General features: G+C 41.9%; 1 protein-coding gene across 2 annotated transcripts; it reads right to left on the reverse strand.

Moving 5' to 3' along the window:
- On the reverse strand, nucleotides 1-14,877 carry LOC139565593 (deoxynucleotidyltransferase terminal-interacting protein 1-like). Of its 2 annotated transcripts, none has more exons than XM_071386017.1 (13): nucleotides 14,543-14,877; nucleotides 12,477-12,547; nucleotides 12,147-12,243; nucleotides 11,640-11,738; nucleotides 11,470-11,535; nucleotides 10,995-11,048; nucleotides 10,821-10,882; nucleotides 10,323-10,368; nucleotides 10,039-10,097; nucleotides 9,815-9,875; nucleotides 4,411-4,482; nucleotides 780-835; nucleotides 1-545 (listed from the first exon to the last, which is right to left on the reverse strand). In XM_071386017.1, exons 1-13 carry the CDS (start codon nucleotides 14,618-14,620, stop codon nucleotides 431-433), a joined length of 936 nt encoding a protein of 311 aa, XP_071242118.1. In that variant the 5' UTR covers nucleotides 14,621-14,877; the 3' UTR covers nucleotides 1-430. The 2 variants fall into 2 exon arrangements, with proteins under 2 accessions (XP_071242118.1, XP_071242126.1); XM_071386025.1 differs by lacking the exon at nucleotides 14,543-14,877 and adding an exon at nucleotides 12,875-13,008.
- Between the last annotated feature and the right edge of the window lie 1,041 nt (nucleotides 14,878-15,918).

A 15,918-nucleotide genomic window follows, 5' to 3' on the forward strand; every position in this document is an offset into this window, starting at 1 on the left:
GGGGGGGGGGGGAAAAATACACCCTCACCCCCAAGAACCGTTCTATTACCAAGGGGCCATAGCCTGCCATAGAGCCCCTTTTAACGTTACAGTACAGTAAGGATACAAATAGAAAAAAGGGGCACATTTCTTCATCAAAGAACACTGTTCAGTAGTTGTATACAATGACACTGCATCCAAAGCCACACAGGCAGAAAATACATTGGCACACTTGTCCAGTCTCTCGTGATTTGATATGACAGGAATTCTTTTTGTTCTGTGGTTTTCTAGGTTTGCATCCCAAATGGCACCTTATTCCTTATGTCGTTCACTACTTTTGACCATGGCCTACAGTATATTGCTCAGGTCAAAAGTAGTGCTCTATGGGGAATAGGGTGCCATAGGGACGCAAACTTGGATTTTATTCCTTTCCCGCACACAAAGTCCAATTTTATTCCTTCCCCGAACTCTGGACCTCCATGGCCTTCTGCATCTTCTCAATCATCCACCCAGGAACCGTAAAAGGCTTTAATTCAATTGGGTTCATTTTTAGGTCGGGGCAATCTCTGGAAAAAAGATCACATAAACAATACACAACAGAATCATAATCTCATGACACCAGTGTAACACCCATTGGGCTTGATTTAGCCTGTTTGAGCTGTAGGCTATGGCCAACTCATCTGGGGCGACCAGGTGAGGTGTGCCTGGTTTAAGAAGTGAATAGCCATCGAAGATGCTCAGTTCAATGACAGATTGACACTTACTGGATAAGATGGGGACCAACAAAAGGTTTTCCTTACTTGTAATCGTCACTCAGAGAAAGGTCCTGGACGTCCTCTTCAATAAGGAGATAGGCCTATAAAAATCATAAAATGTTCAGATTAGCTTACATTTGCTAATACATTTAGCAAATCAAACTTGTTTTTAAACTTACAATATGTAGAAATCGCTCCGCCATTACCTGGTTGCTATATACGATCATGTTCACCTAATTTCAGTTTATGTGACTAAATAAGCAACACTGTAGAGAATAATACAAATCTAAACAAAAATCTTTTCAATAAGCAAAAATATTATATTTGAAGAAGCTAGTGCTTACAAAGCAGAAAAGGGTAAGCTTAAAGTAACTGTCCTGTGAAAATCTCACATTAAAATGTTCATATTCTGTTAACGCATACCCAAATAGTGTTGTTGATTCACGCTATACTCATGCGGCCAATGCATGAATTAAATAATAATAAATGTTAAAAAAACTTTGAAGTGGGGTTATTGAACTTGTATCTCACAGACCGTTTAAAAAAAATGCTTGCCATTTCCTCATAGAGAATGATGTCATACTTCTGAGGAGGATGAGCTGGCCAATCAGCGGTCTAGAGGAGGATGATTGGGCCAACCAGCAGTCTACTTATATTTTTATGACCAGTATACGCCCACAGCATTCTGTTGTGTATACGCCCACATCATTCCAGCACAGAAAAGCATCTTAACATACTAAATTACTATAAACCAGCAGTGTTGCAGTTCTTGACACACTCAAACCGGTGCACCTGGCACCTACTACCATATCCTGTTCAAAGTCAGTTCAATCTTTCTCTTGCCCAGGGGTTCCCAAACTTTTATGGCCCTATGACCCCATTTTGATGTCTGAAAATTAGTGCGACCCCAACCATGTGAAAAAAATTATGTAATTAACAGCTGTTAACGGTTTACTTTATTTGGGGCTATGGCAGTCAATTGAAAAACATTCTAACTGTATTTCTGATTGTCTTAACTCCCCATCACATACATTTAATGTGGGCTATGACAGTCAATTGCAAATTAATCTGACATAATGTCTCTCACCACCACTAATGAGATAAGTGTGCTTGATGCATGTCGCGTCGGAGCTACTCAATGTCAGTGGGTGTGGTTGACAGTACACAGCTCATCTCTGCTGTCACATCCAACCTGGGTCGATATCTGGTTAATGCAGATGAGAGCACTGAATCCAGCTTCATACAGATATGAGCTGGCGAAAGGTACCATGAGTTTTATGGTGCTTTCAAAACAACTGGGAACTTGCGAAAATACGGGGTCAAATTATGACGTCAGTGACGTTCAGGTGGGAAAGTCGGAGCTGTAGAAAGATGCCTTAATTCCGAGTTGAATGGCCGTTCAAAACTATTTTCCCCCAGTCTAAGCTTGTCCCCCCCCCAAGAGTTCCCAGTTGTCTTCAACGCACTGAAGTCGGAGATTTCGAGTTCCCAGTTGTTTTGAATGCGGCATTAATGTTCAGAGGGAGACAGCAGGGTATTCCCTTTGAGTCAGGAACAAAAGCTCCTCTGTAGTGACCTGTGAATGCGTTGTCTGAAGCATTCGGTCACATGACAGCTCGATCAGCTGTTCGATTTCACTTACCGACATGTCAACGGTGCCAGAATCACAGTCCAATGGATTGGGAAGTAGGTCCCAAATCCCAAATTGCTCTTCCAAGCATTGGAGGTGAGCAGTCATCACTCGAGTGGGACATTTACTGATGCTGTTTTCTGTTAGAAACATCCACAGCCGAGGGAAGGTGGCATAGATCGCTTTGAAAGACTCTCTCCAATAAGAATTATTTCCTTTGAATCCACTGATTTGGTCACATATGTAGATTGCTTGCATTCAGTTTCCCAAATACCTGTATGTCTTACATAGTCAAGGAAACATTCTTTTCATTATACAGAAAGTCAACGAAGTCTGCTTTGTTGTTTTAACATCTGTAATTAACTTTTGTTTGGGCTTTTCTTATAACACATTTCTGTGTTCTATTCATGTGCTGTTCTATAAACCAATTTCTGTGTTCATGCAAGTGGCTGACTGTACAAATCCTCACTATCAGTAGCTGAGGCCTTGTTTTGAGAAAGAACAAAATACATCTGTTTCAATGTCTCAGCTTAGAGAGAAGAACCATCGTGAGGTATTGCTCTGTCACATGAATGAAACAAAATGGTAATGATTCATGAATTATGCTAAATCATACAAATGTAACTTTTCTGTATATAAGACAACTGCTGGGACTGCCCAGGCAGAGCTCCTGATAGACATATGTACTATGGTGCATTGAGTTGGTTAGAACCTCTCCAGCACGCTGACAAACAAAGGATGATTCATTTAAGTTTGACTGAGTGTCCCCGTGTAAGAATTTCCACGACATCCATTGTGAATGATAACAGTTCCTCTCTCAATGTGAAACCTCTTTCCAACACTCCCCCTCGATAACCACCAAGCCTCGGTGTGAAACAGAACATTGTCATGCTCTGATCCCATATCTCCATGTAGTGTTGTGAACAGGCGTTCACGCAGTGTATGTGGTTTGATGTAGTTTACAATCGAAGTTACCTGCTGCAGTATATCGCAGAGTTCTGTGCTCAGCTCTTTTGCCATCAGTTGCTCTCGGTGTATTATACAACGCATCCATATGGCAGAGGGAGACACATTCATAACTAGAGTGCAGAGGACTGCCTACCAATCTGCCATAGGAGCCCCATTTGTGCAAAAGCCCACCATTCAATCCCATAGAATCAGTTTTTTGTCAATATAGCCACGCAGCACACTGAACATCCCCTGTGCCATTTCATGCTCGGGAATCGCGAAAAAGAACAATATGACTTTGTGAAAAGAATTCCCCAACATGTATAGCGAACAAAAGTCAATGCATGCGCATCTCAGCCCTCACAGCTAACGTACATTTGGAGAGCTTAAGCTGGGGAGTTTGAGTCGTTAATTCAGTTTCCTCTTGATTGCTAGCAATAGCATAAATTCTTTGATTAACAGTGTTATCTGACAAAGGAATTAATGTGAGTTTCTGTGCCTCTGCCTCCCTACACATTGTTTTCACCATATCAATTGCGGCCGGTAATATCAAAGTCTCTGCAATAGTGTGTGGTTTCATAGCGTAGGTGGCCTAGACATTCACCGTAGGAATGATTCAAGTGCAATGATCAACTGCGGCCTTTTCCTATGATCTATGGGCACTCTGGTTGAAATTGATCTTTTAGAGTTGAATAATTTTCAAAAGGGTCGCGACCTCTAGTTTGGGAACCGCTGGTCTTGCCCATTCACCCTCAATGACACATATACACAATCCATGTCTCAAAGCTTAAAAATGATTCTTTAACCTGTCTCCTCCCCTTCATCTACACCGATTGTAGTAGATTTAACTGGTGACATCAACAAGGGATAATAGCTTTCACCTGGATTGACCTGGTCAGTGTGTCATAGAAAGAGCAGGTTCCTAATGGTTTGTACATTCAGTGTATAACTCACATTTGGATGTGAATTTGGTAGGGTAGTCCACAAAGACCTGTTTGTCCTTCAGCCAACTTTGCATGACATTGAACATGACAGAGGAGTTTGGCTAAAGCACAAAGAGATCTGCAACGAGGTTAGAGTTTGGTACAGAGCTCTTACCATCTTTCCACCTGTGGCTCTCATATGCTGTCTCTCTGCCAACCAGTGTTTGTCCTGAGCATCAGCCGCATACTGAAAAAACACACAGACACACAGTATTATTACTTTATGTAAGCTTTGTGATGGTTTATGGTAGGGGATACTGGTTGTCTCACTCACAGGTCGGTTAGCATAATAGAGCAGTGATGCAACCGTCCTCGCACATGGCCATTCCTGTTCCATATTTGACTTTTAGATTTTATTGTATGTGCTACTGCAATTCAGTTTTTTAGCTCCCAATGTACACATGAATCAAGAGGTCACCCACTTGGTCAATTCATGTCAGCGTCACAAAACCTTGAGGCCCAGGGTCATTTTTATAGGATGTTCTAATAGGTGGACATTTTTGTTAGTAATAAAGATAGGCATAAAGGACTAGAGTGAGGTTGAAACCATAGCAATAGAATGTTGAGGCATGATTAGAATGTTGATTACTTTCTATGATGACATAGATCATAGAAATTCTGCTCGTCGTTCCAATTTATCCCAAAGTTGTTTGATGGGGTTGAGGTCTGGGCTCTGTGCAGGCCAGTCAAGTTCTTCCACACGGATTTCCCCCCAAAAAAATTCTGTATGGACCTCGCTTTGTGCACGGGGGCATTATCATGCTGAAACAGTAAAGGACCTTCAAACGATTGCCACAAAGTTGGAAGCACAGAACCGTCTAGAATGTAATTGTATGCTGTTAAGATTTCCCTTCACTGGAACTAAGGGGCCAACCTCGAACCATGGAAAATCGCCCCAGAACATCGCCCCAGACCATAAGCAAACAGCTGGAGGCAGGGCTTTCGCCTACAGAGCTAATTTTTTAATGGAACAGTCTGCCGATCCATGTGAGACTCAGACTCGGTCTCAATCTTTACTAAAGACTAATCTCTTCAGTAGGTCCTATGATTGAGTGTAGTCTGGCCCAAGGGTGCGAATGTGAACGGCAAGGCACTGTAGTGATGAACCGCCCTTGCTGTCTCTGCCTGGCCGGCTCCCCTCTCTCCACTCTCATTCTCTGACCCTATTACGGGGGCTGAGTCACTGGCTTGCCAGTGCTCTCCCATGCCGTCCCTAGGAGGGGTGCATCACGTCGTGCCAGACTATTAGCTATACTCGACTTGACATGATTTTCCTGTCTGGTTTTGCATCCTCTCGGGCTTGTGTGGTGGGGGAGATCCTCGTGGGCTATACTCCGCCTTGTCTCAGGGTAGTAAGTTGGTGGTTTGTTGATATCCCTCTGGTGGTGTGGGGGCTGTGCTTTGGCAAAGTGGATGGGGTTATATCCTGCCTGGTTGGCCCTGTCTGGGGGTATCGTTGAACAGGGCCACAGTGTCCCCTGAACTCCCCTGTCTCAAGTAGGGTTGCACATTTTGGGGAATATTCAGAGGTTGAACATTTCCATGGGAATATTTGAAAATTAATACCATATAAAAAGTAGATGTTCTTTGCATTTGATATATTTACCATATCATATGGAGACAAACAAACATTTTACCTTATAAGTAGACAATTGCAAATTATTAAATCCTTCCAATACAATTTAGTTACAAATTGAACTTTAATTAAATGAGTTGACTTTTCACATTGGATGATTTCACTGAACAACAAAACAGGAATATTGAATGATCACCAATGATCCATCACATCTCCACAAAAACATTTTCAACATACATCTGTAAAATGATAGTCTAGAAACTAAAGCTTTGGTTGTCATCCTCTCAGGCTTCCATGTCTTCTCCCTGGACCTCCTCAATGTCCACCTCTTGAACATCAGACTGAGGCCTCATCTTCACTTTCCAACCTTGTTGAGGATGGCTCGTTGTCAGCCTCAAAAAGCCTCAAATTTGCCTGGATGGCCACCAATTTTTCAAACCTTGTATTGGTCAGCCTGTTGCGTGCTTTGATGTGTGTGTTCCCAAACAAGGACCAGATGCGCTCCGAGGCGGCTGATGTTGGTGGGATTTGGAGGAGGATGGAGGCAACAGGGGAAAGAGGCCCAGATCCACAAAGTCCCTTCCACCAGGTGGCTGATGAGATATCTTGGCACGACTGCCATATTGCATCTCCATCCCAAAGCCCTTGCTTGCCTTGCTTGGAAGTGTACTTTGCCACTGCCAAGAACCTTACCCTCATCCAGGCCAAGGTGGCGAGACACACAGTAGTGATGACACCATAGGCCTTGTTGATCTCTGCACCAGACAGGATGCTACTGCCAGCATACTTGGGGTCCAACATGTACGCTGCTGCGTGTATGGGCTTCAGGCAGAAGTCTTAACGCGTTTTGATGTATTTCAGAACTGCAGTTTCCTCTGCTTGGAGCAACAGTGAAAAAGGGACGTTTCAATCCTGACATGACCCTCCAGCATGACAATGCCACCAGCCATACTGCTTGTTCTGTGCGTGATTTCCTGCAAGACAGGAATGTCAGTGTTCTGCCTTGGCTAGCAAAGAGCCCGGATCTCAATCGCATTGAGCACGTCTGGGACCTGTTGGTTCAGAGGTTGAGGGTTAGGGCCATTCCCCCCAGAAATGTCTGGGAACTTGCAGGTGCCTTGGTGGAAGAGTGGGGTCACATCTCACAGCAAGAACTGGCATATCTGGCGCAGTCCATGAGGAGATGCACTGCAGTACTTAACGCAGCTGGTGGTCACATCAGATACTGACTGTTACTTCTGATCTCCCCCTTTGTTCAGGGACACATTATTCCATTTCTGTTAGTCACGTCTGTGGAACTTGTTCAGTTTATGTTTGTTGTTGAATCTTATGTTCATACAGATATTTACACATGTTAAGTTTGCTGAAAATAAACACAGTTGACAGTGAGAGGACATTTCTTTTTTTGCTGAGTTTAGTCTATGTGCCGGGGGCTATGGTCAGTCTGTCCTACCTGGTGTAATTCTCCTGTCTTATCTGGTGTCCTATGTGATCTTAAGTATGCTCCCTCAAATTCTCCCACATCTCCCTTACTTTCTCCCCTCTCGAAAGAACTGAGCCCCAGGACCATGCCTCAGGACTATCTGGCCTGATGACTCCTGGCTGTCCCCGTCCTACCTGCTCGTGCTGCTGATCCAGTTTCTGCTGTTCTGCCTGTGGCTATGGAACCCTGACCTGTTCACTGGACATGCTACCTTATCCCAGACCTGCTGTTTCGACCCAGCCTCTCCCTCTACTCCCGCACCTGCAGTCTTGACCTCTGAATGCTCAGCTATGAAAAGACAACTGACATTTACTCCTGAGAGTATTTTTTTTTTTTAAATTTTACCTTTATTTAACTAGGCAAGTTAAGAAAAAATATATATTTTCAATGACGGCCTAGGAACAGTGGGTTAACTGCCTTGTTCAGGGGCAGAACGACAGATTTTTACCTTGTCAGCTCGGGGATTCGATCGTACAACCTTTCGGTTACTAGTCCAACGCTCTAACCACTAGGCTACCTGCCGCCCCCTCTATAGCCATTGTGATTATTATTGGACCCTGCTGGTCATCTAAGAACATCTTGGCCATGTACTGTTATAATCTCTACCCGGCACAGACAGAAGAGGACTGGCCACCCCTCATAGCCTGGTTCCTCTAGGTTTCTGACCTGTTCACTGGACATGCTACCTTATCCCAGACCTCATAGCCTGGTTCCTCTAGGTTTCTTCCTAGGTTACTGCCTTTCTAGTGAGTTTTTCCTAGCCACCATGCTTCTACATCTGCATTGCTTGCTCTTTGAGGTTTTAGGCTGGGTTTCTGTATAAGCACTTTGTGACATCTGCTGATGTAAAAAGGGCTTTATAAATACATTTCATTGATCAAATAAAAATAGTGACATGAGGAATAAATATAGTGAATAAAAATACCATGGCTATACACAGGGAATACCAGTACCGAGTCGATGTGCAGGTGTACGAGGTAATTGAGGTAGCTATGTAGTGTACATATAGGTAGGAGTAGGGTGACTACGCAACAGGATAGATAATAGAATGAGCTGATATGCAGTAGCATATGTGGCAAGTGTTAAAGTGTGTGTGGCTTCAGTATACATGAGTGGGTGTATGTAGTGTCTGTTGGGGTGTCATTGTAAATATGTGTGAGTGTTTGGGTAGAGACCAGTGTGTGTGCATAGAGTCAGTGCAAAAAAAACAACAAAGAACATTGTCACTTGAATATTGCGCCAAAGACTTGTCTATTACTAAACTGTATTGAAATACCTGTAACTGAAGTAAACACAACCTGTTGCCATATCCAAGGACAGCAGATATTATTCGTAAAAATAAGCAAGGACTGTCTTCTTACTTTCCTGATAACTTAGTTTTCACTACAACAAAAAAACCTAAGCTAAATACTTTTTACTCAACCTCTATAACATTTTGTGACTGTCCAAATATAACAACAAATGATGCTTTGATGAATCCCAGATTATCCTGATTTACAAGTGAATGGGGCACATTCTGAAACGCATTAATGTGGACAACCCCGATGGGTGATGTTATTTTAGATTGAATCTTGAAATTTTAAGAGTTCTATAAACCGGTTGTGATCAAAAACTATGCAAGACTCCGCCCCAGAAAGTCCATGACTCCTTAAGGGACGAGAAAGACTTGGCAAACACTCCCTTTGAGGGAGAGACTGTTGTAGATGTTGAGTCCACCTTAGTGGAACAAACTCATTCTATAAGCCAGGGCTTCTGTTCCACTGAATCCATTTCTGATGCATTGACCAATGAAAGCAGCAAGGAGGATAACGTAACTGTTGAGGTCAGTAAAGTTTCTGTTCAATGCACAGCCATCCTATGGAATCCCGGAGGAGACTACCATGCAACGGACCGCTGCTGTTGCATGGTAGTGTGCTTATGAAGTGCAATGTAGGTTGCTTATGAAGTGCTATGAAGTGCAATGTATTGTGCTTATGAAGAAAATAACACCTTTCCTCTGACCAATACCAAATCATGGTCCAACTACATAACACATCAAGCAAGAGAGATAGTAGACCTTGGCTTGCTGGAAGGCCTTTTTTCATTTGATTATGACCACTGTCCAGATATCCAAAGGGTGGTTTCTGAGTTATATGCCATAGGAGATCTGTAATGGGATCCCTTAGCACATTCAAAAGAAGGAGAGAAAAAAAAGGGAGGATCCTGGCATGGAAATGCCAGCCAGTACACATAGATTTTGATTCTAGACAAGAGAACATATTTAGCATAACATTTTTAAATATGCCATGTTCTCTGAATGTATTATAATTAAACCGTCTGGAAAATAAATATTTCAGTTGATGCTTCTTTCATTGCTCTTATTTTGTCCCAAAATACATTTGGGATCATGCAGTATGTTAGATTTGGAACCAGATCTGTATGTTTGCAACCAAATGTACATCACGAGAGAGAGAGATTTACCTTGAAGAGTTCAGCATGTTTGATGTAAATCCTTCCTCTGGTGCCACCCATTCCTAAAGCCCTACAGATAAGCAGGGGATTTAGATATGCATTAGAAGCAATGCAGACAAATATAAAGTTGGACATTGGACCACACTTCATGTAACTCAATGTCATCATCTTTCTATTTTTTTTGTGTGAGTCAATTGAACGTTGTTAATACACTCCCCTTAATTTTCACTTACTTGTTTGCCCTGGACCCAAGAACAAATGTGCTTCCTTCATTCAGTCTGGAAGGTTCCCACTGTAGAATATAAAATGTATTGTATAGAGAAAATGAATCACTCAAATCCATGGGACATAATTCAAACAAATGACATACTTTCATCTTAATTTAATCCAAAAAGGACTGTGCTTTTGAAACATTAGAACGCATGAGAGAAAATAGTTAGTTATAGTTTCACGGTAATCGATTGATGACTATTGCATTTAGCCATTATCACGTAATTAATAAATGCAATAAACTCACCTTTGGTCCCTCACGCTTTACAGACTCCAATGTCTTGGGCTTGGGCCTACAGAGGGGGGAATACACTGGGTGAACGTGCATATGAATCATGGCATTTTACGGCATAAATGTTTGAATATTCATTTTAAGCTAGATTTACATTGCTGAGATCCAGGGCGACAGGTTGCATAGAGGTTAGAGCATTGGGTCAGTAAACGAAAGGTTGCTAGATCGAATCCCCAAGCTGACAAGGTAAAAATCTGTCGTTCTGCCCTTGAACAAGGCAGGCAACCCACTGTTCCTAGGCCGTCATTGTAAATAAGAATTTGTCTTACCTGACTTGCCTAGTTAAATAAAGGTTAAATAAAAAAACTAAATTACCATCACTTATGTGAATTTGAGTATGAGCATTCATGAATCAGTGCTTTTACTTGTATTTTGCATAGGTTTTGACAAAGAAAACAACTTCACTGGCAGCAAGGTGAAATCATGTCTTGTTGAACAGGAGCACATACTCACACATTGCTATATGTAACAGGTTTGTCGTAAGAACCGACAGGAGCGGTTGGACGCCCTTTCCGCTGTAAAAAATATATAATTTCCAAATTGTCAGTTACTCTGGGTTTTTGGTACCTTTATTATTTTTGATGATGTCTAAAAGTTTATTTCTACAAGAAGGGCAGACTAGTTTACCTTTTTTGGAACAGGACTGGCCCTTTGGCTGGACTCATCCTCTAGTTTCACCCGCTGTAAGAAAATAGACATTGTTGCTGAGATGAGTGACAGCGTACTCTCTACTTTCCTTCCAAGAACTCCATTTATGATTTAGGAGCAATAAGACTAATGCAATGAGTAAATCACTCATTCATACTTCCAGGCAGCATCCTCACTTTCAAATAACAACATCACTTTTTGGAAGCGTGAATCAGTGTATCATGTTCACATTAAAACAACTTAACTTATATGAGACTTGGGCTCCATCTAGATAAGTCCTTCTGCAATACCTCGCATCCTATCTCCTCGCCTCCTTTCAACCATATTGGAGGAGAAGTTTCGAGGCCCTCCCCTCAGTCCTTCTCCTCTAATGCACTTTGAGGTGAGGAATCAAGGAAAGATGGATGGAGAAAAAAGCCATCGTTCTCTTCACTCATTTAAAATCGTCCTTTACCTTGAATGGAAGCTCAGGCCCTGGTCTTGCCACCGCTTTCTCCCCATCTGAAAAGATCTGTTTGGCCTGACAAGGGACAGGAAATGAACATTACCCATAGATGTCTCCGTGTGTTAAACACACAATCTACACAGAGATACTTCTTAAAATACATTTAGCTGCTTTCTTACATTTTCCAGGCAGTTTCTGCAGGCTTCTCGGATCAGCTGGTCGGTCTGCACGTCGTCTCCAACGTTCTCCTTGACATTGCTGGCTGCTTTCTCAAAGAACTGCGGTAAAAGAAAGTCAAACTACGAAGACTGCTCTCAACAGAAGAAAGGAGTCACATTTCAGAGACAAATAAATGCCAAAGTATGAGCATATCAATGGCAAAGTAGTGACTGTTAGTTTACATTTCAGATTTGTTTGGGGTGTAAAACCATTACGTGCTCTCGTTAAATCATATGAAAAGGTACTATGAAAAATGTCTAATAAAAAGCATGTTCAATTTGTAAGCTGTGTTGAGTAAGGATTTCAAATTTGATCAAATCCCTTGAGAGAATTACGATAGTTGAAGTTATGAGTAAACACATGCATGTCCTGGGAGTATGCACTGTGAGGAGATATTCACATAGCAATGGGATAATCGCCATTTAAAATGCATGGAATTCGGAAGAAAATATATCCAGCAGACTTACCTTCATGTATTTTCTGAAGACTCCCATAATGTCCTCATTGAAGCTGGGCTGTAGAACTGTTCGGAGGAGGTCCATGGATATAGCAGGATCCGTGTAACTAGATGAACAATGATAGTGAATAGATTAGCTATATTACACCTTTTGGAAAATCTGTCTGGAAAGTCATTCTCACAAAACACAGTTTTAGCTCTGTACTAAAAATTATATATCTTAAACTTGACTGCTGACATGTACAATATTTGGTATTGTATTACTATTAAAAGTGGACTAATTAACAAAATACACAGATGTGTTTGAGTGAACTATCCCTTTAACAGTCAGTCAACTTACCTCACGGTCATCTGTGAGCGTCTGCCCCTGCGATGGACCTGTCTGTGTTTTATCATGATGTTCCATGGATTCTGGAAGAAGAGGCAAAAGATGCACAGAGTCAGCAATAAAACACCAAAATAGAGACATTTTAATTGAGTGAGGCGTCAAAGAGGACAACTGGCCCGCCCGGCTTCAGTTAGAATTCAGTGTTTTTTAAATTATGACCTATTTAAGCAATAAGGCACCTCGGGGGTTTGTGGTATAATATACCACACCACAAACCCCCGAGGTGCCTTATTGCTTAATTAGAACAGCTCTTAGCTATGGTATATTCGCCATATACAAAAAAAAAACGTTGTGCCTTATTGCTATTATAAACTGGTTACAACGTAATTAGAAGAAAAAGAAACGCACACCTGTTTAGGCGAGGTGCTGGCCAGCGGAGTAGAAAACTTGAAAACAAAGGAGAGCCGCACACTCTAGGAGCTCAGATGCAAAAATGTAATGTCCAACGTTTCGACAGCCAAGCTGTCTTCATCAGGGTATAATCACAAACACTGCGAGATGACTCGTTTATATAGTGTCAAAAGACACACAGATGTCTGTAATCATGGCCAAATGTGGCCTAATATCATTGGTCAAGAATGGCTTAAGCCATTAGGCTTAGGCTTAAGCCATTCTTGTGATTATTGTGACTTTGCCATTGTAATTGTTTGTAAGCTTGTGTAGTCTAAAATGAATCTATGACCGTATGCTATTCATTTGTTTTTTCTATGGTGTTCTTTGTATGCCATTTTAATACTTGAGAATTAACCAATGATATTAAGCCACATTTGGCCATGATTACAGACATCTGTGTGTCTTTTGACACTATAAACGAGTCATCTCGCAGTGTTTGTGATTATACCCTGATGAAGACATCTTGGCTGTCAAAAGGTTGGACATTACATTTTTGCATCTGAGCTCCTAGAGTGTGCGGCTCTCCTTTGTTTACAACGTAATTAGAGCAGTAAAAAATAAAATGTTTTGTCATACCCGTGGTATACGGTCTATTATAAACTGGGTGGTTCGAACCCTGAATGCTGATTGGCTGACAGCCGTGGTATATCAGACCGTATACCATGGGGTATGACAAAACATATATTTGTACTGCTCTAATTACATTGGTAACCAGTTTATAATAGCAATAAGGCACGCGTTACGTCGTGCCTAAGAACAGCCACACCCCCTTGTGCCTTATTGCTTAAATATACCACAGCTTTCAGACAATCAGCATTCAGGGCTTGAACGCCCAGTTTATAAATACATTTGAATGCCAACCACTACTGCAAAACTTCTGCTGTGCACACACTACACGACTTAATCTTAACTTTGACGTGTTCACATTTTCTGATTTCCTTCTCCCAAATCTTTCATTCCGTCCATTCTCAACCTCAGGACGTGGGTGCTAACGTTACACGATTATTAATTGCCTCGTTGTTCCTGCCCTGAGTTTGTTGGTTGTCGTAAGGAAAAATATGCCGTCACTGAAACAGTGTAACGCATTATGTGCAGATGTATACTTTTGTAAAAAAAAAAAAAAAAAAGACGAAGACGCAGAATATGGACTTAATATGAAATCATATTTTTGGTTTATGTCATGGTAGGACGCAAATGTAGGCCAATATTGGTGGATTGAGTTTAGCATATCACGGTGCACCGGGTAAATACAGATTTCACTTAAGGACCAATGAAATGGTCAAAAAAATCAGGTCAACAGATTATGAAAATTCGTTTGGGACGGCAAAAACGTGTAGCGTACGGCCGGCCTATAGACTGTTGAAATGACAATCGCAAAACGCATAAATGCCTCGCTTCCACGCAAAGATTGAGGAATGAGCTCAAACTATCAATCTGCGATAGCTAGCTATCATTGACAGATGAGATAGTCCTTAAATTAGCATCTATCAGTTGTCCACTTTCACTGACAAATACAAAACTATTTAAAAGGACTATCAGTTGTGCACTTTATCGTAACATGACTGTGTAGCAATCACAGTTCGTAAGAAAGTATGTTATGGAATTTGTAGATGCTTAGCGCTCACCATAGTTTGTATGGGCGGCTGTTCAACAGCATCTTGTTGAAGCCAATCCCTCCGTCCCTCACTTCGATGAGCACCCATTTAGCAAGTATTAATTTGAAGACAACAGTCTGGGGTGTGATGATTGAATAGATCCTCGCGGTAGCTCGCGACCAGGAAAACTATGTTCCGTCTCGACGCTTTTGCAGAAGTGGGCAATTGTCAAATTGCGAATAGATCTTAAATATATTTGTACAAAATAAGACTTGATGGTTTTCTAAATGCGTGCTGTCAAATTACTTGAGTAACTTTACAGAATATTCCAGCAATCAAAAGCAACAGTCTCATTTTCTAACCACACAATTGTTCTTTGACAGACGATGTTTCTAAAAACCAAAACGAACATATGACTGCCATCTATTGTACGGGAGGTACCAAAATGTATTCAGCGCACGCGTAAAAGCGTGTCCGTGTGACGAATGCTTATGAACCAATGCAGCCGCCATCTTTGTAGGGGCTTTCAGCAGCAATTTGACTATCACCAAACATTTTGGAATATACGGACTATTCCGCACTGCTATCAGCATACTGGGTTGTAACATTACGGTTGTATTTACTAGCATGACAGTATACGTTTTTATTTCCCCAAAGTAATATCACAGAATGAGCCAGATGTTTCCCCGGATATATAAATATGAAGCATCCCTTTGGCGTTTCCACTCACCACCAAATATGGTGATGAGAGGAAGCCCGATGGCCGGCAGATGGGAGAAGATCGCGCGAGATGGATTTTGGCCGACATTATGCACATTTTCTCATCGATGAATCGTTTGATCTCAATACAGTTTTCTGTTCCTGAAACTACAATGTTACAAACAGAGAGCATTAAGTTTTGTCCGGGTTAGGCATTCATCATCCCCTCCCACACAATGCAAAAACAGGTTTTTAGAAATTTTTGCAAATTATACATTTTTATTAATTTAACTAGGCAAGTCAGTTAAGAACACATTCTTATTTACAATGATAGCCCACCCCGGCCAAACCCGGACAACGCTGGGTCAATTGTGCGCCGCCCTATGGGACTCCCAATCACGGCCGGATGTGGTTCAGCCTGGAATCAAACCAGGGACTGTAGTGACGCCTCCTACTCTGAGATGCAGTGCCTTAGACCAAATCTAGTTTCTTATGGTCAGTCTTTAAGTGCCTTTTGGCCAACTTGTTGTTTCTTTTGCTGAGGAGTGGCTTCCATCTGGCCACTCTACCATAAAGGCCTGATTGGTGGAGTCCTTCTGGAAGACCTCCACCAATCTCCACAGAGGAACTCTGGAGCCCTGTCAGAGTGACCATCGGGTTCTTGGTCACCTCCCTGACCAAGGCCCTTCTCCCCCCCGATTGCTCAG

The sequence above is a fragment of the Salvelinus alpinus genome, chromosome 2 (genome assembly GCF_045679555.1).
Source record: "Salvelinus alpinus chromosome 2, SLU_Salpinus.1, whole genome shotgun sequence".
Taxonomy (NCBI): Eukaryota; Metazoa; Chordata; class Actinopteri; order Salmoniformes; family Salmonidae; genus Salvelinus; species Salvelinus alpinus.

What these genes read in the sequence shown, in the direction of transcription:
- LOC139565593 (XM_071386017.1), bottom strand. Translation starts at nt 14,620, where the DNA reads ATGGGTGCTCATCGAAGTGAGGGACGGAGGGATTGGCTTCAACAAGAT. An exon ending in CCTGTTACATATAGCAATGT is followed by an intron (nt 10,369 to 10,820) that starts GTGAGTATGTGC and finishes CCCCCTCTGTAG; the next exon opens with GCCCAAGCCCAAGACATTGG. An exon ending in CTTGGGTCCAGGGCAAACAA is followed by an intron (nt 9,876 to 10,038) that starts GTAAGTGAAAAT and finishes GCTTATCTGTAG; the next exon opens with GGCTTTAGGAATGGGTGGCA.